This window comes from Enhydra lutris, unplaced genomic scaffold, assembly GCF_002288905.1.
Source record: "Enhydra lutris kenyoni isolate GAN:26980312 unplaced genomic scaffold, ASM228890v2 scaffoldscaffold1, whole genome shotgun sequence".
NCBI lineage: Eukaryota > Metazoa > Chordata > Mammalia > Carnivora > Mustelidae > Enhydra > Enhydra lutris.
In genome coordinates this window covers 82,043,588-82,070,056 of record NW_019154085.1, presented here as the reverse complement: position 1 = coordinate 82,070,056, position 26,469 = coordinate 82,043,588, and the positions used below count along the sequence as shown (strand labels likewise).

General features: G+C 40.2%; 1 protein-coding gene across 1 annotated transcript in view; it reads left to right on the top strand.

Annotated features, from left to right (window-relative positions):
• The first annotated feature begins 379 nt into the window (after positions 1 to 379).
• Positions 380 to 26,469, top strand: part of LOC111145771 (LY6/PLAUR domain containing 6) — a 31,782-nt gene continuing 5,692 nt past the window's right edge. Inside the window, exons 1-3 of the mRNA XM_022500966.1 lie at positions 380 to 435; positions 5,911 to 6,099; positions 14,776 to 14,874. Coding sequence (XP_022356674.1) covers positions 5,982 to 6,099; positions 14,776 to 14,874 — 217 coding nt within the window. The 5' untranslated portion in view covers positions 380 to 435; positions 5,911 to 5,981. The remainder of the gene's footprint in view (positions 436 to 5,910; positions 6,100 to 14,775; positions 14,875 to 26,469) is intronic.

Below are 26,469 nucleotides of genomic sequence, written 5' to 3'. Positions count from 1 at the left end.
GGAAAATGCTTAGATTTGTGTTAATTCTCTACTTCATCATTGTATATTGATTTAGTACTGAGGTGTGGTCATTTGGTAACTGGTAACCTCAGTCAATGTGGCTTCCAGAAGTGCTTAATTGTCTTAGTGACAGTTTAAGGAGTTGGGAGTATCTTATTTTATGGACTCTATATGAAATAGCAATTGGGGTGTGGATTTGTAAAACTTGACCTGGGTTATGGGTCGATCACTTTGCCTCCCTGACCAGTATTGGAAATCCTCCTCTATGCCAAGTGTTACCACGGAGTAAAAAATCAGAATACAACTCTTTTCAACTTTCTCCCAAGTGGAAGAAGTCAAATAGATCTCAAACTAATTTTTTTTTTTTTTTTCTGTTTCAGAATGTAGCAAGTAATCCTTCGGAATAAAACCGGCAGTTGAGTAACTCATGCAAAGGTAATTTAGAGCACAAATTAAATCTGTCAGAGTGGTATTAGATTTGCAAAAGCTCATAAATAACAAATGAAAGGTCACAGAGCTGTGAAAATGAGAGTGTACTTCTTCATAAAGAGAACTGTAGTCAGGGATGGGGTCCTCAGTGCGTGTTCAAATAGCGGCATATAAAATGGAAACGCAACATCTTTTCTAAATGTCTAGGACAGTCCAAAGGCACAGTGGACTCCAGAGAAAAGTGTCAAAGTCCTAAAAAAGACCCTTAATATTATCCAAGCATGTCCAGCATCATATCTGGGAGGCTTAGGGATTAAAGCTTCATTGCCTGCTGAGAATCTGTACAGGAAAGATACATCCCTGTCAGCAGAGCCTGTATTTCAGTAATGGTTAGACTAATTGTGAATGCGTGTAACTCATCTTTCATATTTTAGTTCCTAGAATATACTAATAGAGTGAGTAGCTTTTCATGACTTATTGCAAGAATGTAAGCAATTGGTGGTGATATTAATAAATAGTTCTGCCCATTCTGTTTTTCTTATGGGAAAGAGAGGTGGAAAATATAGCCCTGGCTCCTATAAAGTAAACAAACTCTTTTACAGTGCACTGTATGCAGAATTTTTTTTTTTTTTTAGTGCTATGTTGGGCCTGACTTATGTAAGGGAAACAAAATATAGATTTATAAAAAGCAATGTGTGGGCTGCATCAAAATTAAAAATTTTTTATGTTGAAGGACACCATCAAGAAAGTGAAAAGTCAACACAGAGAAAGGGAGAAGATATTTGCAAATCATTTATCTGAAAAGTATCCAGAATCCAGAATATAGAAAGAACTCTTAAAACTCAACAATAAAAAGACAGTAACCCATTAAAAAATGAGCAAAGGATTTGAATTGATGTCACGCCCAAGAAGATCTACAAATGGTCAGTAAATACATGAAAAGATGTTCAGCATCATATCACTTGGGAAATGCAAAACAAAATCATAATGAGATACCACTTCATGCTCACTCAGGTATAATTCAAAAAATTAATCAAAATAAGGATTGGTAAGGATGTGGAGAAATTGGAACACTGGTATTTTGCCGATGAGAATGTAGTGTGGTGCAGCCACAGTGGAAAACTTCAGCAGTTCCTCAAAAAGTTAAACTCAGAGTTACCCTGAAACCCAGCAGTCCCACTCTTAGGTGTATATCCAAGAAAACTGAAGACCTATATTCACACAAAAGTTGAACATGAATGTTACAGCAGCATTATTCCCAGTAGTCAAAAAGTGGAAGCCACCCAAATGTTCGTCACCCAATGAATGAATAAAGAAATGTGTTATATCCATATCATGAAGTATTACTCAGCTGCAAAAAGGAAAGCTATACCCATCCATGCTACCACATGGATGACTCTTAAAAATGTTATACCAACTGAAAGAAGCCAGACACAGGAGGCTATATGTTGTATGATTCTGTTGACACAAAATGTTCCCAATAGGCAAATCCACAGAGACAGGAAGTAGATCAGTGGTTGCAGGTGTTAGGGAGAGAAGGGCATTGGGAATGGCTGCTAATTATACAAGAGTTCTGGAGGAGTGCTGGAGAAGTTCTGGACAAAGGGCTGGGTTCTTTTTGAGCCTACAAGGGAAGCAAAAAGAGGAACTTTAAAATTATCAGGAATCCTGGACGCCTGGGTGGCTCAGTGGGTTAAGCCTCTGCCTTCAGCTCAGGTCATGATCTCAGGGTTCTGGGATTGAGCCCCCCATCGGGCTTCCTGCTCGGCAGGGAGCCTGCTTCCCCTCCCCCGCTCCCGCTCTGCCTGCCTCTCTGCCTACTTGTGATCTGTCAAATAAATAAATAAAAATCTTAAAAAGAAATTATCAGAAATCCTAAACCATTTTGGTATCTAACCTTTCAGTCCTTCTTCTAATTATATATAAGCCTAGGAAATACATATTTCCTTTTTTCTTTTTTTTTCATATTTCCTTTTTTCTAAAGAAGAAACAATTTCATGAGTAAAATGTGTTGGAGTCTTATAGTTTTAGCTACTTTAAGAATTCAGAAACTGTACATTAAACACATGTGTGAGGAAACATCTACGGAGACATGCGGCTTCAGAGGGATATAAGATGGTGTGCTCATGACCTGTGCTCTCTCAACATCTTCTTCATAAGTAAAATCTAACGGATTTTGTAAAGCCGTTATGTAAATAGTACGTGGATATATAAAGGTAATGGAGATGGAGCATAGGCCTTCCAGGATAGGTTGGGGATGACATGGAGAGAGTGTGGATGGGCATCAGCCATCTGTTTGCTTCATTGCCTAAGGATGGCAGGAAGTCACCCAGGTCTGCAGGAGCCTCTGCAACATGAAAATGGCAGTGGCAGGAGGTACCCCCTCCCTGTGCCCCTCCTGATTTACCCCTGCCTGGCTAGCCATGGGCTAGCTGTTGGGGTCAAAATGTGTGGATTTCCAGTAGTTCTAGAAATTGTTATATTTTTTCTGATTTAAGGAAAGGGAGCTGTGTGTTGGACCTGGATTCATGGCACCATATTCATTTTCATGGCACCATATTCACTTTCACTTAGAACACAACATTTACATCATAGTTACCCTGACTTAGAAAACTATATTGACTCTAAAACTATATTTTGAACAAAATGATAGTAGTAAAAATATTGGGAAATATTATACAGTATTTCCTATGCGACAGACACTGTTCTTAGTGCTTCACTCTGTTACCTCACATCATTCTCATAATAAACTTTTGAGATAGGAAGTATTATGATCCTCTTTTGCAGATGAGAAAACTGAGGCACAGAGTGGTTAAGTAACTGGCTCAAATTTGCATAACAAAAAAAAGTGTTGGAGCAAGGTTTCAAATCCAGGCATCTAGCCATTATCTCTGTCCATTACTTACATATAGTAGTACACACGTGCTATGCAATGAAGGCTGGGGATGTTTAATTTCAGGGGACATTAAATAACGTGGACTGCTTAGTGCAAGTACCGTGCAGAGGGAGCTCTTTAGATTGGTAACTGGAAGAAATACCGTGGTTCACAGAGGCTTTGATAAAACCATGCCCCTTGGATTGTTTGGTGCATGGGAAGTATTGGTGCTGACAGTGAATTTCACATTACAAAGAACTTCGGTTGACAGCTAGTTGATATTTAATGTTAGGTTGTATCAAAAGAAAACCAGATGGCTTTCCTCACCATCCCTCTCACCCTGGGCAGGGTTGCAGACTGTGAGGGGCTGGGGGCTGCGGAAGCAGGGCAGAGTCCTTCCTCAGCTGTGTGTAAAACATAGCACCACTGCATTCACTGAAGATGAGATCATGTTTCTCTCTGTCCCCTGGCAAATGAAAAATATCTTTAATATTGGTCTGTTTCCTCATCATAGTTTTTAAACAAGTGCCTAGTACAGGGCCTGGCAGTCACACTTGTTAAGGGAACAAGCAGCTCATTCCCTTCTCGAATGCACATTTGCCTGGGGAACCAAATGTAAACAGAAGATGGGGAGTGAGCATGAAATTGGCCAGGCTGGCATCAGCAAGCTGCTACCGGGTGATAAGAATTCCACTCTTATTTCCTAATAGTTTGTCTATTTTTAAAAAATAATGAATGCATCAGTCTATCTGGAGTTAATTGCAGTGTATTGTACATTGTTTGGCTTTGCTTAATCTTTCCAGTTCTTAATTAAGTAATCAGAATACTATTCAGTTAATATTTTCCTGTTCTATAATTTTGAAAAATTATTTATATCATGTCAATATTTGTGTGTATTTCTGAGCTCCTTAGAGTGTTCTATCTTCTGTATTCATTTTTATACTTTCTATCCTGCTGTCATAAATATTAATATCTGATCCATTCATATTGATTTTCTCTATCGATTTTGTTTTGTAATCTATTTACTCTTGATCTATTTATTTTGAAAATAATTTTATAATTATAAATTAATCACATTAATTTATAAAATTAAATATACTATTAATTAACTAATAATTATAAAATTATTTTGCCATGATTTAAAAAAATCTCATTGAATATTCATATTAAAATTTGTAAACAAAATGTCCAACTGGAGTTTTTTTCTGCCAGTTTAAAATAAAGTGACTATCTAATGTGACCCCTTGTGTGGGCAATAGAATGATGGTATTTGCAAAAGAGTAGAACATGAGGAACAGATTCTATGGGAAAGCAGTAAGATGGCAAGCAAATAGCACGTATAAATTAAGATACATATCCACATTCTTAGTGAGCTGGACAGTTCAACCCTAGTAAAAGATTTTACTGCTCTGGATTTTAATTGAAAAGGAGAGAACCAGAATGAAGGAAACAATGATGATTGGCTATTAGTGCTACGGTGATACTTTTACCTCATTTTATCAGTTTAAGTTGATACACTTTTTTTTTTTTAAGATTTTATTTATTTATTTGACAGACAGAGATCACAAGTAGGCAGAGAGGCAGGCAGAGAGAGAGAGAAGGGGAAACAGGCTCCCCGCTGCCCAGAGAGCCCAATGCGGGGCTCAATCCCAGGATCCTGGGGTCATGACCTGAGCTGAAGGCAGAGGCTTTAACCCACTGAGCCACCCAGGCGCCCCAAGGTGATACACTTTAAATCAGTCTTTGGAAGAACAGAGTAACACCTAGCATTTACAAATGTGGATTCAGTGGCCAGACTGTCTTGGTTTGAACCAGCTCCTCTCCTTATTTGCTGGACTTCAGTTTACTCAAATGGAATGGTAATAGTGCTACCTCATAGAGTTGTTGGGGGAATTAATTGACATGTGGAAAGGGCTTCAACAGCACCCAGCCAATACTGTTAGTTATGTAAAGGAGATTTTGAACTGCAAAGATCCTTTTTGTTTTGGGAGAGGCTAAGTTGCCTACATTCATTTCTTTCTTTCTTCCTCCTTCCCTCCCCTCCCCACCCCTCCCCTCTCTTCCCCTCCCCTTCCCTCCCTTTCCCTTTCCTCCCTTCCTCCGTCTGTCTTTCTTTCTTTCCTTCTTCCTCTCTCTCTTTCTTTTTTTCCCAAATCTGAAAGTCTACACTGTATAGGTTTTTTTGGGCACCATGACTCAGGAAGGCTGCACTCTCATACCTGGCCTTCACCATTATCAAGGAAATGCTCTTGAACTCTTGTACCCGACTTGCTCATTGTTGCATTCTGGCAGACATCCCCTGGCCTCCTGGCAAAAGTACCTGGATTTCATTAAAATCCAATCTCTCTTGATACCATCTCTGCTGTGTATGAGAAGAGACTCCAACCCATGGAGCTTTAGCTACTTGATTAAGAATAGCTTGGGACTGGACCGTTCTAAGTGCTCTAAAATTACTGTGTACACTCTTTCTCTCCATGTCTACCCACTTCCCGGTGCCTTTGGCTCCCTGTCTGCCCCGAGTCCATCCTCCCAGCACAGGACCTCTGCCAAGTCTCCCATGGTTTCCTGGAGTTGGACACTGAGATGAGTCTTGCTTCATATTTCAGGTGCGAATTCCCTCCGGTGGTCCCAAGTTCTGGCTCCCAGGCCCTCTGTATGAGTGACGCCTCAGTCTGCCATGGAACCTGGCCCTGCCCTGGCCTGGCTCCTGCTCCTGAGCCTGCTGGCAGATTGTCTGAAAGCCACCCAGTCAAGAGACTTCACAGTGAAAGACATTGTCTACCTCCATCCTTCAAGTAAGACTCTGTTCTCTTTGCAGCAGAAATGTCATTTTACTTTGAATAAGATGTGAGTTGATAAATGGACAGGAGAACTCAGCCTTCTGTCCCCAGCCTTCTGCAGGAGAAACACTGGCTGACTTAATTGGGGGGTACAGGTGCTCCCAAAGATGTTGTATGTTTTACCCTCCCCTTTTTATAGGGTGTTTGTTTTTTATTTCTAGGCAAATCGTTAAGGCTTCTTTTCTCTGTTCCCAGAACAGTCGCTCTGATTCTGAACACCTTTCCCTTTAACTCATGCCAGCTCTCAAATCAGTTATCAAAGTGAACCGGCATGTCCCAGGACGGAGGTGTTTGTCAAAGATCAGTCCTTTGTAGGCAAGATAATAACTGGTCTTCCTGTCTGTGCATCTGATTCTCCATTTCAGCGTGATTGGCCTCCCACAACTTCCTATTGCCTATCCCTTTTGGTTTCCTGTGTTCAAGAATCATCTAGGGAGTGCATAATAATGTCGGTGCCCAGATACCTTCCCCGGTGTGTCTGATTGCACATATCTGGGACTGTACTCATGAATTTTTGCTTTCAGCAAGAATTTCAGCTGCTCCTGTTACTGGTGGTGTTCTGAGGATCACACTTGGGGAAAACACAGCAGTTTTACTTCCTCTTTTGGGCTCTGTCTCTGTATTTATCTTCTCTCTTTTATATCTGTTTGAGTTGTATTCTGCATGGCCCCTGTGGAGGTGAGAGCTGGGTCTATTGGGTATATTTTGACCATTAGCATTGGCCCTGAGGTATGTAACTCTTCGGAAATGTTCTGTTCAGCAAACATTTTTTGAGTGTCTACTATGTGTCAAGCACTGTGATAGGCATGGGAGGTATTAAGGCAAATAAAACATAGTTCTTGCTTTGAGGATCTCGATAGCCCAAGTGGAGGCAGACACACGGACTCCTTCAGCTCCACACAGTTACAGTATTTAATGTGTCTGTGTTGTGCTTTAGATGAGAGGTGTTCCGTGGAATGCACAAGGGCTTGGATCTTGGGTGAGTGTCTAGTTCAACTGCTTTGTAGCCTTCTGGCTTACAATAAATTCCCTAATTTTGTGAAGGCTAAATAAAGGAAAGTGTGCAAAGCACTTAGAGTAAATGCTCAATGAATGGTAGAGGCATCTTGTTAAGTGTTGAGTTCTACATTTCTAGAATGGATAAGATAATACACACCCTGTTGCATTATTTTGTGGACTAGAAAGAATAGCCATAAGATACTAGGCACATATATAGTAGGCATTTGGATGTTCATTGCTTATGATGTTGTGGTAATTGGCTTAGGTGGTCAACTGAGGTTGCTGAAAATATGTCACTCTAATTTTTGAATTCCAAATATACGTTTTACAGGCAGCAGATAGTTCCTGGACTTAATGCTTTTGTACATTCTCACCAGTAAAGGCTGGTGCCTACTGGTTAATTGTGTGGAAAGATTATCTGGCTCCTTGTTTTTGCAGGACTGTTGATTTTTATAATCATGAAAAGAAGGTGCTTGGATACTTGCTGTGTTTTCTAGGATTGCATTTTGTTCTTTTCCCCAAAGAGCCATGCTTTTTTATTAGACTTGGTGAACAAAAACCTAGATTTCAGTCTCGGTTGTGATTGCTAAAACCTTTGGTTTCTATGGGATTCTTTGTTCGCATCAGTGATAGACTCAGTCGTCACTAGGCCAAAAAATAGGCCTCCCCTGAGGCTGTCATTGTCCACACAGGGTGGGGAGGAAAACCAAGGGGGTTGGATTTAAGTGTGCAAGAATAAAACACACACACCACTCCTGTGCCAGTGCTGTGGTGGGTCAGTGCCTGGGCTGAGTGGACCCCTATCTGAAAAGGCCATTTCAGAATGGGATCTCTGAAGGATGAGCTCTGCCAGGCCAGAGATGCAATCACTCCCGCTCTCTGGAAGTTGGCGAGAAAGTTCCGCTCATGTGGCCTGTTTTAGGTAAATAAGGCCATGGCCTGATTAGAAAGAATTCACCATAGTGAGGTGCCAGAGTGGCTCAGTCGGTTGAGCAGCCAATTCCTGGTTTCGGCTCAGCCCTTGATCTCAGGGTCACAGGATTGAGCCCCATGTTGGGCTCCGTGCTCAACATGGAGTCTGCTTCAGATTCACTCCCTCTGCCCCTCCCCCGAATCATGCTCTCTCTTTCTCTAAAATAAATAAGTCTTAAGAGAAAAGAATTCCCCATATAGAAAGAATTGGTAGCGTTTTCTGATTTGATCTTCAGGTATGGAGGCTAGAAAATGTCATTTCTAAGCTATATTATACATCAATGATTTACCAACAGCTCTGAGTTGAGTTCTCAGAGTCTCTGCGACTGGTCACAGAAAGTAAAAATTCTTGCTGGATTGAAGTTACTGCCAACAGTTCCCACTTCACAATTCTCTGCACCATTTCAGAAGTTTTTGATGTTTGTTTGCTTGTTTTTACACTTTGGTTTTTTAAAAGGTCATGTTCCTCTGCCCCTGAGCAGTACCCACTCGACCAGGTTTAGATAGAGTGATCTCTCTACAAATAAGCCGGTATCTGTAGAACATAGAGCATAAAAAATAGAGGGAAGAGTGGGATTATTTTGACTTTGAATTATTAATATAATCGCCTCACTTTGTAGATGGAGGCACAAACAGCTTTCCTGGGTTCAGCGAGTGAGCCAGATTCCATCAATGTTAGATACCGCTCAGAACCTATCCAAGGAGAAATCAGTGATACCAGAGATGTTGAGAAGACACATGAATTTCCTGCACCGGGCAAACAAACTCATTTCCCATGGGCTGTGAACAGCCCTCAGAGATCACAAGTGGGGTGAGATTGAAACCCTGGTGGGGAAAGTTCAGCATCCCATGACTAATCTCCTTTGATCTCTGGTTCTCTAATTTTTCTGTTTTCTGTTTGTTTGTTTTTAAAGATTTTATTTTTGAATAATCTCTAAACCCAGTGTGGGGCTAGAACTTGCAGCCCTGAGATCAAGAATTGCATGGTCTACCAGCTGAACTAGCCAGGCACCCCCTGGTTCCCTAATTTTTGAAGTTTCTAACCTTTGAGGAAAAAAATCAACTTTATGGCTTTCAAACTTGAGGCACTGTCCTCAATAACATTCTTTTTTATAATTTGTATGCTTTTCTTTTCTTTTTCATTTAAAAAATGTTGAATTTCTTCCCACCCAATGATTAAGATACCAAAGACCAATAAAACCTTCAAAACAGGAGTTAGCATTCAGAGAAATGGAGTGACTTATTTGGGTTCCAGATGTCAGAAGAGTTAACATCTTAAGTGGTTGCAACCTGTTCTTGGCCTCTATTTCTTTACTCATAATAGAAACCTTTCCTGAGAAATCCAGTTTCCCCTCTGGTTGCATATTCTGAGTCTTAATCACATGGAACAAAAAGTTGTATCTCTGAAGGGGGCTTGTTTATGCCCAGATAGTGAGCCAACCAAGTTTCTTCATAATTCTATGCTATGTAGGTCTTAGGGAGTAAGGGCACTCTCAAGAAAGGTACCAGAAAATGCATTTCTGTCAGAAATATGTTCATAGTCTTCAAGTGATACTGGCAAAATTTTGTGGCTAGATGGACTCAGAAGGAAGATCGATTTATTAGAGTTCTAGAAATTTTAAGTTTGCATCCAGTTTCCAAAAACAATGGGAATTGATTTGGCAAGAATAACACAAGTTTGGATGCATTTTGTAGCAGCATGCCTCTTACAACAAGATTCTCTTCTCACCACAGTTTTGATAACTGAAGGCCTTTGTCCAGGCAAAAGTTCCAAGAGATGGAAACAAAGATGAAATCTCTTCCATTGCCTTACGAATGTATTATAATCAGTTGAACCACATCTGACCATGGGACTCTAATGGACAGATTAAATTACAGGAAGTAACTAGGCACGTTGACGTTTCTTTTTTTCTTTACAATCACCTACTCTTGAGGGACCAAGGACTTATGCCCTGAAATACAGAATACTAAGCTTATTAACTCTGTGATCAAGAGCCAAATTAGATTCATTCACAGCTGAGCCCACAACGATTTGAAACTCTACTTGCCCTGCAATGCTTTGAAGTAACAAAGAAGAAAATAACACATCTCTTAGGAATCTTTTTCCTTCCTTTTAAAAAAAGAACTTCTTTATCAGATGTAGTATCAGTTAGCAAGTTACTGGAGACAGTTGCTCATCTGTAGACCTTAGTTTGGGTTAAATATTTCCAGAGGGAAGAATTTAACCGTTTACTTGGCATTGTGCCACTTAAAAAATGGAAGCCCTTTGAAAAGATTTGTCACTGAAAAGAGTTTGATTATTCACTGATCAGTACTACCAACCAAGATGCAAACACAAGTTCCTATAAGCAAACATTAGTGGTTGAGACACACACAGAAATGAACTTGCAGATTTAAAAGTAAAACTCGCTGAAAAGGAGATCATTTAGTTAATCGTCAGTGGTATGTGCTGATAAACACGTCCAGAGATAAATGATGTGAAACAAAGCGTCCTTTTGCTACCATAGTGTGTTAGCTCATATTCCCATTTAGATTTTGATACACTCTGGGTTAACTTCAGAGTCCAGACCTCCTTGTGTAAGTTATTCCTAATAACTTAGTATTTAATGTCATATGTCACTAGTCTTACAAAAGGTCATTTTGAAGAGTCTATTAAATAATCCAGATTTGGGAACACTACAACTTATTAGTGCGAGGTTCTCAATAACTTTATTCTTGCAGTGGCTCGATCACTAATCTTCATTCAGAGTTCTTAATTTATCTCTTTGATGGGAAAGTTTCCAGGAATAACTAATCCAACATTCCAGTGAAAAGTTTTACTGGCTGTAGTGACAGATAAAATTGGATGCTCTCGTGAATTAATCATGCAGTTTGAAGGGGAACGGCTAGCTTGCAGTCATAAACCTAGGTGCATATGATGATAATTTTTTGAGAAATACTTTTCTGTGACAAATCATTTACATCTTTCCCCCCCAAAACACTTACTTTGATAATTCCTCAAATTTTACAAGCTGTTTTAAAGTTCTTCTTTTTTTTTATTTTTTTTAATTTTTTTTTAAAGATTTTATTTATTTATTTGTCAGAGAGAGAGAGAGAGAGAGAGAGCAAGCACAGGCAGACAGAATGGCAGGCAGAGGCAGAGGGAGAAGCAGGCTCCCTGATGAGCAAGGAGCCCTATGTGGAACTCGATCCCAGGACGCTGGGATCATGACCTGAGCCGAAGGCAGCTGCTTAACCAACTGAGCCACCCAGGCGTCCCAAAGTTCTTATTTTTTTTAAATACTTTTTTAAAAAAAGATTTTATTTATTTATTTGACACAGAGAGAGAAACACAGAGAAAGAGGGAACACAAGCAGGGGGAGTGGTGAGGGAGAAGTAGGCTCCCCGCTGAGCAGGGAACCCGATGGGGAGCTCCATCCCAGGACCCTGGGATCATGACCTGAGCTGAAGGCAGATGCTTAACTGAGCCACCCAGGTGCCTCTTAAAGTTCTTCTTTTAAACTGACTTATAGATTACACATTTTTAAATTGATAGTGAAGCTAGTTTTTCCATGTACCCAATAGGACAATTTCCTAAAATACTAGGTATGGGTTTTCTCATAACAGTTTATGTCAAAATAAGCTAATTTGAGTGTCCGTAAGAATATGGAGTGGCTTTGGAATTTAAGAACCTGTTTGTCAGGGAGCCTGGGTGGCTCAGTTGGATAAGCGGCTGCCTTCAGTGCCGGTCATGATCTCAGGGTTCTGGGATTGAGCCCTGCGTGGGGCTCCCTGCTCAGCCAGAGTATCTGGTTCTCCCTCTCCCTCTATTCCTCTCTCCACTCATGCACGCTCTCTCTCTCAAAGAAATAAATAAAATCTTAAAAAAAAAAAAGAACCTGTTTGTTTTAAATTCTTCGGGCATGTACTTACCTAAGTGGCATCTTTCAATTCAAGTAACTCACCTATCTAGACGGCAAGATGTGGAGATAAACATTATTTGTGTGTAGTTTTACAAAATAGTGTACTTCTGTTTTATCATAACTGTACGATGGGGAGAGTGTGTCTCCCCGTGGTGAAATTTCCATGGTGAGGTGCGGCTGTCCGTTGTAAAGTAGTTCACGAACTCAGAATCATTGTTTTGGAATTTGAGTCACCAACTACCTGAAGGAATGTAGTTAGCTTCTAAAGAGGCCCAGTTCCTTGTCTTTTTTAGACAGTTGTGAGTTTGGATCCCGTCAGGTTCTTGGATAGTGTCAGTCAGCTCCGTGACATGTGGCAGGCAAGTACAAGGATGGCAGCCATTCCACGCAAGGTGAAAATCAAAGTTAAAGCTGGCCCATAATTTTGGCCTTAAGCTGCTGCCTCCTCCTTCATTTATTTTTGATAACATACTTAATTGGTTCCATGTGGGCAAAGCAATTTACCCTGAGATGATGATTTCCACCAGGGGGATACGCAGGCTCAGCCATCTGCGAGGGAGAACAGTTGGTCCTGCAGATGAACTGTTTGAGCGTCTGTAGTTTTCAAAGAGGTGAGGTAATTTTACAAATTAAAAAAAAAAAATGCAAAAGTTCTGTTTACGCAAGGCAAAACTCTGAGTTGATAAGCAGCAAGTTAAAGCACATCAGTGAAAAGGACAGAGACACCCTGGCGTTCCGGGCACCCTGACACTGGGGAGGCTCGTCCTTAGATGTCCGCTGGGCTCTTCGTGTGCAGGGTACAGTCTGCAGCGTGACTCTCACCAGGCACTTCACTGCCTGAGTGAGCTAAGTGAAGGCAGAGATACTCGTACCCAGAGGACAGTCTCTTCAGAAGGTAGGAGGGGGCAGTTCAAGGGGGAGGGGAGAGGAAGGGCTAGGAAAGGCTTCCTGGAATCACCCATTCCTCAGGTTTGAGCTAGAGGCCTTTAGTGGCTCCACATCCACCAGGTGACCTCAGCAGGCTGCCCCATGGATGCTGGAAATGGGCCGAGACAGCCCTTGGGAGCGTCACCTCTGCACAGCATAGATTTTAGTAAAGAAGACTTTTTTCTTAGCTGATATTTACCATCTCTAAGGGTTCTTTTTTTTTTTTTTATAAGAATTTATTTGATAGAGACAAAGAGAATGAGTGGTGGCAAGGGGCAGAGGTAGAGAGAGAAAGAGAGAGAGAGAGAAGCAGACTCCCCGCTGAGTAGGGAGCCTGATGCAGGACTGATCTCAGAACTCTGGGATCATGACCTGAGCTGAAGGCAGTCGCTTAACCTACTGAGCCTCCCCGGCACCCTGTCCATCTCTAGTGATTCTTAAACATGTCAAGTCAACTAGATGAAAATATCAGATTGAACCAATGGCCAGTTTTATAGTTCAAAAATGGTCAAACCTAAAGAAATTTTTAATGATTCAACCTATTATTTATATATACATATTGACATGTCTATGTAATTGAAACAGAAGAGTGAATCATTGGAAATCTAGAGCAGCTAGCTTTTAAAAAAATTTTTTTATTAACATATAATATATTATTAGCCCCAGGGGTACAGGTCTGTGAATCGCCAGGTTTACACCCTTCACAGCACTCACCATAGCACATAGCCTCCCCAATGTCCATAACCCCACCACTCTCTCCCTACCGCCCTCTCATGGACAACCCTCAGTTTGTTTTGTGAGATTAAGAGTCTTTTATGGTTTTTCTCCCTCCCAATCCCATCTTGTTTCATTTATTCTTTTCCTACCCCCCCAAACCCCCCACGTTGCCTCTCAACTTCCTCCTATCAGAGAGATCATATGATAATTGTCTTTTTCTGATTGACTTATTTTAGAGCGGCTATTTTTAATTGGAATTTTTGGGGGGATAATTGTACATTTATAAGAGTTCTAAGAAGTAACACAGGGAGATCCCATGTTCACTTCACTCACTTTCCCCCAATGGTAACATTTTGAAAAACTATAGAATAAAATCACAACCAGGTCATTAACATTGATATAATCAAGCCACCTGTCTTATTCAGATTTCCCCAATTTTATTTGTGTTCAGGTGTATGTGTGTGTATTTCATTCTGCACAGTTTTCTCACATGTGTAACTTTGTGTGTCCGCCACCAAGTCAAGACACTGAACAGTTTCAGTAGCACAAGATTTCCTCCTGTTGGCCTCCCCTCTAGCTTCCTCTCACCCTGGCCCCAACCACTCCCATCCCTAACTCCTGGCAATCACCAATCTTTCCTCCTTTTCTAAAATGCTGGCATTTTTAAAATGTTCTATAAATGGAATCATACAGTATATAACCTTTGGGAATTTTTTTTTTCACTTTGCAAAATTCCCTGGAAATTCATCCAAGTTGTCGAATGTATTAATAGTTCACTCTTATTGCTAGTATTCCATAATATGGAGGTACCACCGTGTGTTTAACCATGCATTCATTGAAGGACATCTGAATTGTTTCCAGTTTTCGGCGATCACAATCGAAGTTGCTGTGAACATTTTCATATGGGTGTTGTGTGAATATTAGTTTTCATTTCTCAGAGATAAATGCCCAAGAGTGCAATTGCTGAGTAATGGTAGTTACATGCTTAGTTTTTTTAAGAAACTGCCAGGCAGGCTGTTTTGAGAATACTTTTTGAAAAATAAAAATGTCTAGTTTCAGGATTCCGTACTCAGTCTAAGAAAAACTTAATCATTTTTCTTGATCCTTTTTCTAGCCACACCATATCCTGGTGGATTTAAGTGTTTCACCTGTGAAAAGGCAGCAGACAATTACGAGTGCAACCGATGGGCTCCAGACATCTACTGTCCTCGAGGTAAACTCTCAGTACACAGACTGGGGTGCCCCAAGCTGCCCATGAGTGAACAGCCTTGCTGACTTTGACGTATAGATAGAGGCATGCTTGCAATTTCAACCACTTCTCTTGTCTAAGGCTATTAGTAGATCTTTCCTCATCAACTTATCATCAGAGGCTTTTAGAGACAAAAACTAATCATAGGCTTGTCCCCTTTCTCATGAAGCATCACTGGAGTGCCAGAAGAGGTAAGAGATCCTTCCCACCCCCAGGCTGAGCCAAATGCAGGACAAGAAGAGAACAACCAGCCTGTTGGCCACTCTTTGAAGCATTAGTCATTGCATAGTAACTTCTTTTATGTAAAGTATGAATTGATGTTCATTATAAAGATCCCATTTATTACATATCTTGCCAGAGGCACCTATCCTGAGAGTGTATGAAAGCTAGAATTCTAAATGCCATCATTGCACAAAAAAACCTGAGCTTTTTAAACTATTAAGTTCTTTTTGAAGGATGAGATGGATGCCCAATTAAAGCATGAAATTTTGACCCAGAGGCCCATTTCAAAATGAAGTAGAGGCTTCACATTCACATTCATATCTCTTTTATTCTCTTGAATAAAAAAGACAGTTATATTTGACTATGGAGTCACTATTAATTGGCTGTTTTAATTTTGGAGGAAAGTACGTTTGATGGGGAGATGATGAGAACAGAGCATTTTATTGACAAATGTTTGAGAAGTTAGATGGGTTTCGCTGAGACTTAATCCAGTTGTTAAAATGACTGAATACACCAACACCAAATCTATTATTTTTTAACATGATGCAGGAGTTCTCACGCTAACCCTAGGGAAAGGCCCTCTTTCTCCCATGGAGGACTGGACATCAGGAGAAGGTAGAAAATGAAATTAAGACACAGGTGCCCGCTGTGTAAGACAGTACTATTTAACCTATCAACTTTCACCTAAGCTGCCCAGTAGAAACACCTGTGGATCTCTTCAAAATCACTGGAACCTGTGTCCTCCCTAGGCCAGTGGTCTTCAAACTCTATCATGATCAGCATCCCCTGGAGGGCTTATTAAAACATAGATTTCTGTGCCCACCCATGCCCCATTCCTGATTCAGTAAGTCTGTGATGGGGGCTGAGAATTTGCATTTCTAAACAATTCCCAGGTGATACAGATGCTGCTGGGCTGGAGACCACACGAAAAGAAATACAAGTTTTACAGAACTTGAGCCAGCATCCCTGAGATGGGGGCGCTGCACTGGTAGATTCAAATACCATAGGTGATACTAATGAACAGTCAGGGGCAAGAACCACTGGGAGCTCCTCTCCCCACTAACAGAAAGTGAAATGTACTGTTGTCATTTCCAACCAAGTTCCTCTTGTTTACTTTTACGTAGAGATGCTAATGGAGTCCCAAATGACTGTAGGGAAGAGAAAAGCATGGAGATGCTGAAGATTAGCTTAATCACAAGCTAGATATCCCACCATCCTGGTAATCAGAGCTAAAAAGTTCTGTCTGCAGTGCCTTCTGCAGTCACGTGCTTATTTTGGACTAAGCCAGTGTTTTTCTAACATCACCCCTACATTTGGGTAGGCTGCTTCTCAAGCTCCGTGGCACATTGAAATCACAGAGGGAGATTTTAAAACACTGAGGCCTGGGTTCGATCTCAGGGATTCATATTTAAATGGTGTGGGGTGTGGCTGAGCGCAAGGATTTTTGAAATTGCCCCAGGTCATTCTACTAGGTAGCAAAATTTGAGACCCACTGTAAACAGTGACTCTGGACAAAAACAGGATGGTTTGCTTGTGTAGCCAATAACCTTTGGGATGGTTCCAGCAGGGACAAAGCTGGCAGGTTAGCTTTTGAAACAGTTGCCACGAGTCAGATGTACCACAGGACACGTGGGGGTGCTTTCTCAGCATTGCTCTAGCAGAGAGAATGCAGAGGACAAGGAGGGATTGTGAGCTGGGCCAGATTTCACAGAGGCCCAGTCCGAGTCTGATGGTGGGTAAGTATATCCCTGCCACAAAGGAAAAACAGGTGACCGGTAGCACTCTGCTTGAATTCCTCTCAGGAAGGAGAACAATCCCTTTTGATGCTTTCTTCAAAGGTCAGAATCTATTCTTCCAATGTACAGATATCGGAGAGAATCGCAGTGTTCACACAATTTCTTTTTCCCTTCTTTCCTCCCACTTTTATCTTTTTGTCCTTAAATTTATAAGGATAAGTGGAAAGTGATGCCCTGAGTTCATGACACAGAACCACCCTGCCAGGCTTTTTAGGGGATTAGCCAGTGAAAGATAAGAATCTGGTTTCTTCTTTCCGGGAGCACCCAGTTAGCTGGGGAGATCAGATCTGAATGCATCAAATGTCAAAAATATCAGGACAAAAGCAAGTTGCCAAGTGAAGCATGGCATTCAGTGCTCTGAGAGCTCCTGGGAACAACTGCTATTTGGAGGCTGAGGTGGCTAGGGACTGCCCTGTGGACCAGGAAGAGGCGAAAGCCTGCAAGTGGGCAGCCTAAGTGCAATGTGGAGGAGGGCGAAGCTTCTGGAAAGTCACTCATAGCAAAGGTGTGGAGAGGGGATTCCCAGGTGTGCTCACTGGACAGCAAGAGACCGAAACTGGGCAGAGAAACTAGTTCATGTTGGAGAATAGTAGGACCAAAGAAACGCAGCTTGATTATTTTTGTGGGGCCTTGACCCTTTCAGGGAAGGAGTAGAGACTGAAGCTGTAACCGGAGAAGAGACGGAGCCACACTTAGCTTCCTTCTTGACCAACCCCACTTCCCAGGAGCCATTCTCTTTCCTCCTGGGTTTTCTCCAAATTTTTCTCACGATGGAAACAGCGTCATAATTCTTAAATTAAAATCTGAGTTGTGTCTAACGACTAAAAACAACTGACTAACCCTGGACTTATTTTTTCTGTTGATTATTAGTTGGAAGCAGCTGAAGGACTACCAAGAGGCTTAGTCAGGGATGGCCAGTAGCGCCATGGAAGAACATCCTGGCTTTCTGTGATATTCCTGGGTTTTTGTTTGTTTCATCGCATGTTTAGCTAGGTTTTAATTATCACATGATGTGAAAATAACTTGTTGAAAGTGAAAAAAACCATATCATGTAAGTATTTAATCTTATCTCAATGGAACAAACCCCCCATTCCAAATGGCTTAGGGGACCACCTGGGTTTCAAGAATTTTTGAAAACCGAACTCAGTCAAATGGATATACACAGAGACTATTGTATTTTAGCAGTTGAGGTAAGCTTGCTCGTAATTAAGCAGACTTGTTATGAATCATCATTTGGCAAAAATAAGCATCAAGAAAGCCTTGTCCTAACTAGAATCACTCTGTCGGGCAATGGTGGCATCAGCCAGTGACCTCTAGCTAACTCAGGTTCCCTATCACTCTTACCTTTGACATGCGTGTTGTGTAAGGATTTTCTTCTCTGTCAGTTTGTTATTGCCTCTGGCTCTAACAGATTCCTGCTACCATACAGGAGAATTTAAGAGCCCTCCTTGGCTGGCTTCTGTTTAGTCTTTGGTTTCTGAGCACTTCCTGGGCAATAACTAGAGTTGGAAAGAATCTTGAAACCATATTATATGAGGGACCAGTTAAAGGAACTGGCGAAAGAAAACAAGAGTTAATGGTATGCATTCAGATCCAAAGGTTTTGCCTGTGTGCAAGGTTAAAAACTCTTTGAGAGAGGGGCTCTCTTGGTGTTTATTAAGAGTCTATGGAATTGAATGTCAAATCAAAAACATGACTGTTTTCAAAAAGGCACATTCTTTAGAGGATGTCTAAGCACCAAAGGCCCTTAGGTTTCTTCTTGAATATGAAGAGCCAATGCCTCCCTTTAAGGTGAAATCTTTACTTGAAATTACCACCAATGCAAAATCAGAAATATTGAGATGGAGGAACACATATCCTTTAGGGGCAAGCTTCTACGCTGCTCATGGTTTTTCTGTGGAAGTGAAGAAAAAGCTGGGCATGACACTGAGTGACTCTTTTATATGCATTACCTGGTGTAAGCAGGAAATATACCTGTGGTCCCCAGCATAACTGAAGACAAGCTCCATGGTTACAAATTTTCAGGAAAGACTTTTTTTTAAAGACTTTATTTATTTGACAGAGAGAGATCACAAGTAGGCAGAGAGGCAGGCAGAGAGAAAGGGGGAAGCAGGCTCCCCGCTGAACAGAGAGCCCGATATGGGGCTCGATCCCAGGACCCTGAGACCATGACCTGAGCTGAAGGCAGAGGCTTTAACCCACTGAGCCACCCAGGTGCCCAGGAAAGACTTCTTTATCATTGACTTCTTTCAGATGGAATCCAGGCTGAGATAGACAGCCTTTCTGTGTTACTTCACCTATGGTGGATTCTTTTTTTCTTTTTTAGGCAATGTTAGGATATAGCCCTTTAAGGTTTCTACCATTCTAAAGGGGTCTTTATTCTAGCTCTAAACCCCATCACGACCCCAGGCTTCACATCTTCTTATGGCCTATCTATTAACATCTCCCAGCCCCCACCTCTATCCTGGGTAGAGAACTCAGAACCGAGCGTTGGCCCTTAGAATTTCTCTTAAGTTCAGCAGAGTTCATTTGTATGTCTGCAGATGGTATTGGCTATGTTATCCGACATTCCTGGCTTCTGTGTAATGAAGTGGTGTTTAGGCAACCTATCTTGTCATATTGCTAAATGGAAGTCTTAGACTTCCTTTTTTTAAAGTAGAAATTTTAAAATTAAAGTGTAACATCCATGCCAGAAAGTGTATAGATCACAGGTGCTGAGCTCTTTGAAATTTTACCAAGTGAACAGGCTGTGTGTCTGTCACCCATGTTAAGTAACAGAACTTCAGAAGGCCACTAGGGTCTCCCAGTCACTACATCCCATCTCCCGGAGGTAACACAATTGTGACTACTATCACTGAGCTGTATATAAGTGGAATCACAGAATGTATTCCTGTCTTTGTCACATTTTCTATGTGAGAGAAATACATACATACAATCTATATGACTCTCATCCATGTATTTGAGCCACAGAGTTAGTCTCATGGATGTGTATGTACTGAAACTCATCCATTCCACTCTTTTTTTTTTTTAATATTTTTATTTATTTATTTGACAGACAGAGATCACAAGTAGGCAGAGAGGCAGGCAGAGAGAGAAGGAGGGGAAGCAGGCTCCCTGCAGAGCAGAGAGCCCGATGTGGGGCTCGATCCCAGGACCCTGGGATTATGACCTGAGCCGAAGGCAGGGGCTTTAACCCACTAAGCCACCCAGGCGCCCCCATCCATTCCACTCTTGATGGACTTTTGGATTGTTTCCAGGTTTTGACTGTCGTGAGCATTCTTGTACATGCGTTTTGGCACATGTATGTCTTCATTTCTGCTAGGTCTAGCCCGGGTTGGGGGTTGCTGGGCACGTGGTGTGTGTGCTTTGGCCTTACCGGATTCTGTGTGGCAGTTTTCCAGACTGACTGGACCAATGTATGCTCTCCCCATCGGTGCCTAAGAGTGCCAGCTGCTGCACAACCCTGCCAATGCTTAGTGTTGACAGAAACAGTAGAAGTTCGAAGTTAATGGAATGATATTTTATGGCACTGAAAGTAAATACCGCCAGCCTTAGAATTCTGTACTCAGACTGCAGCCTAACTTCTCTGCATTTCCCTTCTCTCCTGGCTACCCTGCTGCCTCTGATTTTCTGTTCATGCCTCCCAGTTCCCTTGAGAGTAACCAAGGTTCTGTGTAGCTTCTCTACCCCTTCGCAGTGTTTTCTGCTTGGTTTCTCAGCTTCTGCGTGTGCAACTTTGGAGTCCATAAGTGCCTTGAGGGGAGAACAGGTGTAGAATGTCAGGCCCAACTCAACGTGTGGTTCATTTCACTGGTCTCGCTCTTCAAATCCTATCTGCCTTGGTAGCTCATTGATGCTTCCACATGGATTTCTATTGTTTTAGTTCCATCTGGCTATTGTAATTTTATTTTATTGTTTTTTGGTAAGAAGGTACAAGCTAGTTCATTTCAGCTGACATTTTAATTCCCAGATCTATTCTTTAATTAGAACTTTTCCAGTAATTTTTAACCCACATTCTAATAGCCTAAACAAGATGGGTTTTCTTTTGACACCCTGGATTCATCTAACCTGCTCCATTTCACAGTGGTTTAGCCCAAGTATTTTCTATTAACATAATTGCCTCAGATAGGAAGCATCTGTTTGATGCTTCTTTCTTATCACTTTTATTTTAACTACTGTTCACAGGAAGGTCCTCTTTATCCTCATTACTTTGACATACCTTCCCAACCACATTTTTTGCCTTTTGCCTGGTAATAAGCACATAGCTTTCTAAATTTCAGTGATTTGCCTTAAAAAAGAGTTTCCTCAACTTAACAAGTCACCTGTCCTTAGGAGGTATGGATGATTTTTTTTTTTTTTTTTTTTTAAGACAAGACAAAAACAAAAACCAGGAAAGTATCTGTTCGGCAGTTTCTTCAGGTGGTGTCAACTGTAGGGTAAAGGAGGACAGTTATGACTCAGTGAAGTTAGTAAGTATTCATTTATTTTTAATTTCTGCCTTGAAGAATTTTTTACTTGGGGCAAGAAAAGAAAAGAGTGTCTTTTAGGGGTCTGTGGAAAGTGATTGATAGGACCAGGAAAGCCAAGAGATTAATCAGATGTCTGGGTATCAGAGACCATGTGATAATTTCTAATTGGGATACACTTTAAATAATGGAGCTTATCTGCGACTCAGTTTGTAGCTCATTCTTTTCATACGCCTATTTTCTTTTATCTTGGATTCTTTTTTCTTTCACTTTCCATTTCACTGAACTTATAATTGAGATGTAACATATACAGAATAGTGAACAGCGTGATGAATTTCCACAAATTGAACACATTATGGAAGCAGCACCTTGATTAAGAAATTGATTATTTTCAACAGCCCAGTCTTACTACATGACTGTAAGTTACATGACATGTAACTTACATGATAATTTGGTTACTATCTCTTCCACCAAAGATCCTGTTATAGGCAGCTCAGTTGTGTCCTCCCAAAATTCACATGTGAAGTCCTAACATCCAGTACTTCTGAATGTGATTGTGTTTGAAGATAGGGTCCTTAAAGTGGTAAGTCAGGTTCAGTGATAAAGGGGAGATTAGGACATAGACACACACAGAGGAAAGAACATGTAAAGATGTTCACAGATGGAAAGTTGCCCATCTGTGAGCCAAGGAGAGAGGTCTCAGAAGAAATCAACCCTGCTGACACCTTGAACTTGGACTTTCAGCCTCCAGAATTGTGAGAAAATAAATTTCTGCTGTTTAAGCCACCTAATCTAAGGTACTCTGTTGTGCAGTTTATCTAGAATCTATAATTACCCTGAATCTAAAACCAGACTAAGTACCAAAAACAATAACAACAACAAAAACCTGCAGTCTAATATTCCTTATGAATATAGTCTCAAACATCCTTACTATAATATTAAACGAATAGAATTTAGCAATATTTAAAAATAAGCCTGACCAAGTGTGACTTATTTCAGGGATGCAGGGCTGGTTCAATATTTAAAATCAATCAGTATAATCCACAGTATTAACAGGCTAAAGATAATAAAGTCACGTGTTAATATCAACTGAGGCAGAAAAAGCATTTGGCAAAATTCAATACCATTCATGTTCAAAAACTTTCAGGAAAAAACAGCATGTGAGAAACTTCCTCAACCTGATAAAGAATATTTATTTTAAAAAACTGTAGCAAACATTATACCTACTAGTGAAAGACAAAATACTTTTCTGGTAAGATCAAGGTCTAGGCAAGAATGTCTCTTTCACCACTTTTATCCAACATCATGCTGAAAGTTCTACCCAGTGCAATAAAGCAAGAAACAGAAATAAAAGGTGTGCAGATTGAAAAGGAAGAAATAAAACTGTCCCATCTCACAGACAACATGATTTTCTAAGTAGGAAATCCCAGCAAATCTACACAAAACTCCTAGAACTAATAAGTTCAGCAAGATTACAAGATACTAAGACTAACACATAAAATTCAATTTTGGCAAAATTCAACTTATATATACTATCAATTAACATGTGGTCATTGGATTTAAAAATATACCATTTACAGTTGTTCAAAAGAATTAAATACTTCAGTGTAAATCTAATAAAACACGTCAAGACTTGTATGCTAAAATCATAAATGCTAATGAAAGAATTCAGAGAAAATTTAAGTAAATAGATACCATGTTCATGAATTGAAAACTCAACATAGTAAAGATGTCATTTCTCTCCAAACTTATATGCAGGTTTTACAAAATTCCTATCAAAATTCTAACAAAATTGTTTGTAGTTATAGACAAGATTATTGTACAATTTATACGGAAAGATAAGAAACTAGAATAGCTAAAATAATTTTGATAAAAAAATAAAGTGAGAGGAACCAATCTACCCTCTTTCAAGATTTCTCATATAGTTACAGAAATCAAGACAGTAGTATCGTCAGAGGGATAGCAACACAGATCAATAGAACAAACAGAGATCTCAGAAAGAGACTCTCAAAAATTTGCCCAACTTATTTTTGACAAGGATATAAAATCTGATTCACTAGAGGAAAGAGCCTGTTCAACAAATGTCCTGGAGAATTTGGACATCCATTAGCAAAAAATGAACCTTAACCTAAGTATAATAACCTTTACAAAAGTTAACTCAAAATTAATCACAGACTTAAATGCCAAATATAAAACTACATGACATTTAGGAAAAAAAACACAGGAGAAAATCTCTGAAATCTAGGGGTAGGCAAAGAGTTCTTAGACTTGCTATAAGAAGTGTGTGATCTATAAAAGGAAAAAGTGGTAAACAGGACTTTATCAAAATTAAAAACCTTTGTTCTACATAAGACCCTATAAAGAGGACAAAAAGACAAACAAGAAACTGACATACAATATTTACTAATCAAATATCTGACAAAGGACTAAGACTAAAATATATAAAGAATTCTCAAAATATAATAGTAAAAAAAACAAAATAATTAAGAAAAGGACAAAAAACATGAATAAATATTTCACCAAGGAAGATAAATAGATGGCAAATAAGCACATGTTCAACATCATTAGCCATCAGGAAAATGCAAATTAAAAACATGAGATATCACTGTACATCTATCAGAATGGCTAAACTTAAAAAAGAAAAATAGGAACACCATCAAATGCCAGTAAGAATTAGGAGAAACTGCACCATGTATATATTGCTGGTGGGAGTATAAAATGGCACAGCTACTCTTGAAAATAGTATGGCAGTTCCTTAAACAACTAAACAGGCACGTACCATATAACCTAGTAATTCCACTGCTGAACATTTATCCCAGAGAAATGAAAACCTATGTTCACACAAAAGCCTTAATACAAGTGTTGATTGCAGCTTTACTAATAATATCCCAAACCTAGATACCCTTTCAATGGGTGAATGGCTAAACCAACCTTGATACATCCATGGCATGGAATACTACTCATGGAATACAAAAATTAGCAAACTGTTGATACAACAATCTGGATAACTTTCAAGTGAATAAGGCTGAGTGAATATGCCTAATCCTAAAAGTTTACATACTGTATGAGTTCATTTATACAACATTCTTAAAAGGACAAAGTTATAGAAATGGAGCACAGATTAGTAGTTGCCAAGGATTAAGGAGCGGTGGGAGGAAGGTGGGATGAGGATGTGAGAATGAAAAGTTGACATGAGTGATCCTTGTGGAGATAGAAATGTTCTGTATCTTGACTGTATCAATGTCAACATCCTGATTGTGACACCGTACCATAATTTTGCATTATGTTGCCATTTGGGGAAAAGTGTGTGAAGGGGTCCCTCTGTATTATTTCTTACAAGCTCATGTGAATCTATAATTATCTCAAAATAATAAAACACCAATTTAAAAAAATCAGTCAGTAAAAACAAACAAACAAAAAACAAACTTCAATTGTGCTCATGTTGAGAAACTGATTAGTAGGAAAGCCAGACATACCAAATGAGGAAGCTAAGAAGGTCTGTGAACCTGGTTGGGAGGAAAATCAAGGAAGGTTCCACAGAATTCATCACATTTAGATTGAACCCTGCAGAACAGGTTTCCAGGAGCAGAAGATAGGGGGAAATTTTTTGTTGTGAAGAATGGTCAAAAGCTGTAACGTCATGTCTCAACCAACTGAGCCACCCAGGTGTCCTGTAACGTCGTGTCTCAAATATCCAGCAAGCAATCATGAGGTAGTCTGGGCCTAGATCAAGGGGAATATTGAATAATAAGAAATGCTGAGTTTCAAGATGTGAGTTATAAATGTAATCGGTTCCTTTAGCAGTGAAGCAAAGTTACTCTTACACTCTTGACACAGCTTTAGAAGCAGGGAGAAAACAGTGGACCACCTACTGGCCACTCCAGTAGGCTAAATAAACCTGGCAGTAGGCAGCCGAGGCTCCTCGACAGGTAGGGTTGGACTTAGGCTCTCATAGGCAGTGAGAGGCATTATCCGACCTTGGTTCCAGTAATATATCTGGTGGTTGTCCAGCATCTGCATTAGAAAGGAGAGAAGTCAGAGACAAAGAAGATAGGCAATGATGAGGTCCTACACTGGGAAAATGGAAAATGGAACAGAAAGATTAAAAGGATAATGGAGATATTTCAGGGGACTTGAAGAAGAGCTTGGGAAGAGAATTCTGAGCTGATTCTGAATTTCCTAGTCCAGGATGGAGGTGCCACATCTCAGGAAGTCCCTTCCTAAGATAGAAACACAACAAGACAAATGGGATATTTGATTTGTTTGAGATACATGAGGTGTGAGGTGCTGCTGGCCATGTGCAGATCGCTGGAGATTACTTCTATAGTTTGCGAGAGAGTATCAGACTGAAGATAATGTCATCAGAGGTTGAATGAAGTCACTTAAGTGAGAAGAGGTTCAAGAACAGAACATGGAAGAATATCAACGTTCAGGTTAAGGAAAGTATAGGAAAAAAAGAGACCAGAGATGCAGGAGAAAGTCTAGAAGACAAAACTCTGAAGCCCAGGGAAATCACGCAGAGGACATTATACACAGTAGATCCAAGATCTACATTATACAAAGTAGATCCTTTGGGGTCACGCATGGGAAAAGGGCAAACAATGGGACACTTAGGCAAACAGTCATTGCAGAGGAGGGCCTGGGAGGAGCAGAGCCAGATGTGAAGGGCTGAGGGCACAGTCAGGAATCAGGCTGGGAGTGCCCGGCAGCTGCCGCTAGACTTTTATTTTTTCAATATAATTTGAAATACTATGATTAAAGCTATATTCCTCCCGTTAATTTTCTCACACATGGTGAGTGGTTCTCTGGCATCACTTTAATCATTATATATGTTTGTAAAAAAAAAAAAAAAAAACCCAAAACTAGTGGACACAGGGAATAACTGAGTAGCGAGGAAGTCTTTTACCAAAGAGTTGGTTATTTTTAATTCAAATCATTTGCTGTATATTTTGTTTAAATACAGCTTCTGTTATTAGAAACTGAATATTGGTGGGTAAAATGGAATTGGTAATTTACATTTTAGCTTTGAACATTTTTTTAAATTTCAGAACTAGGTTATGGAACGTCTGTGTGTA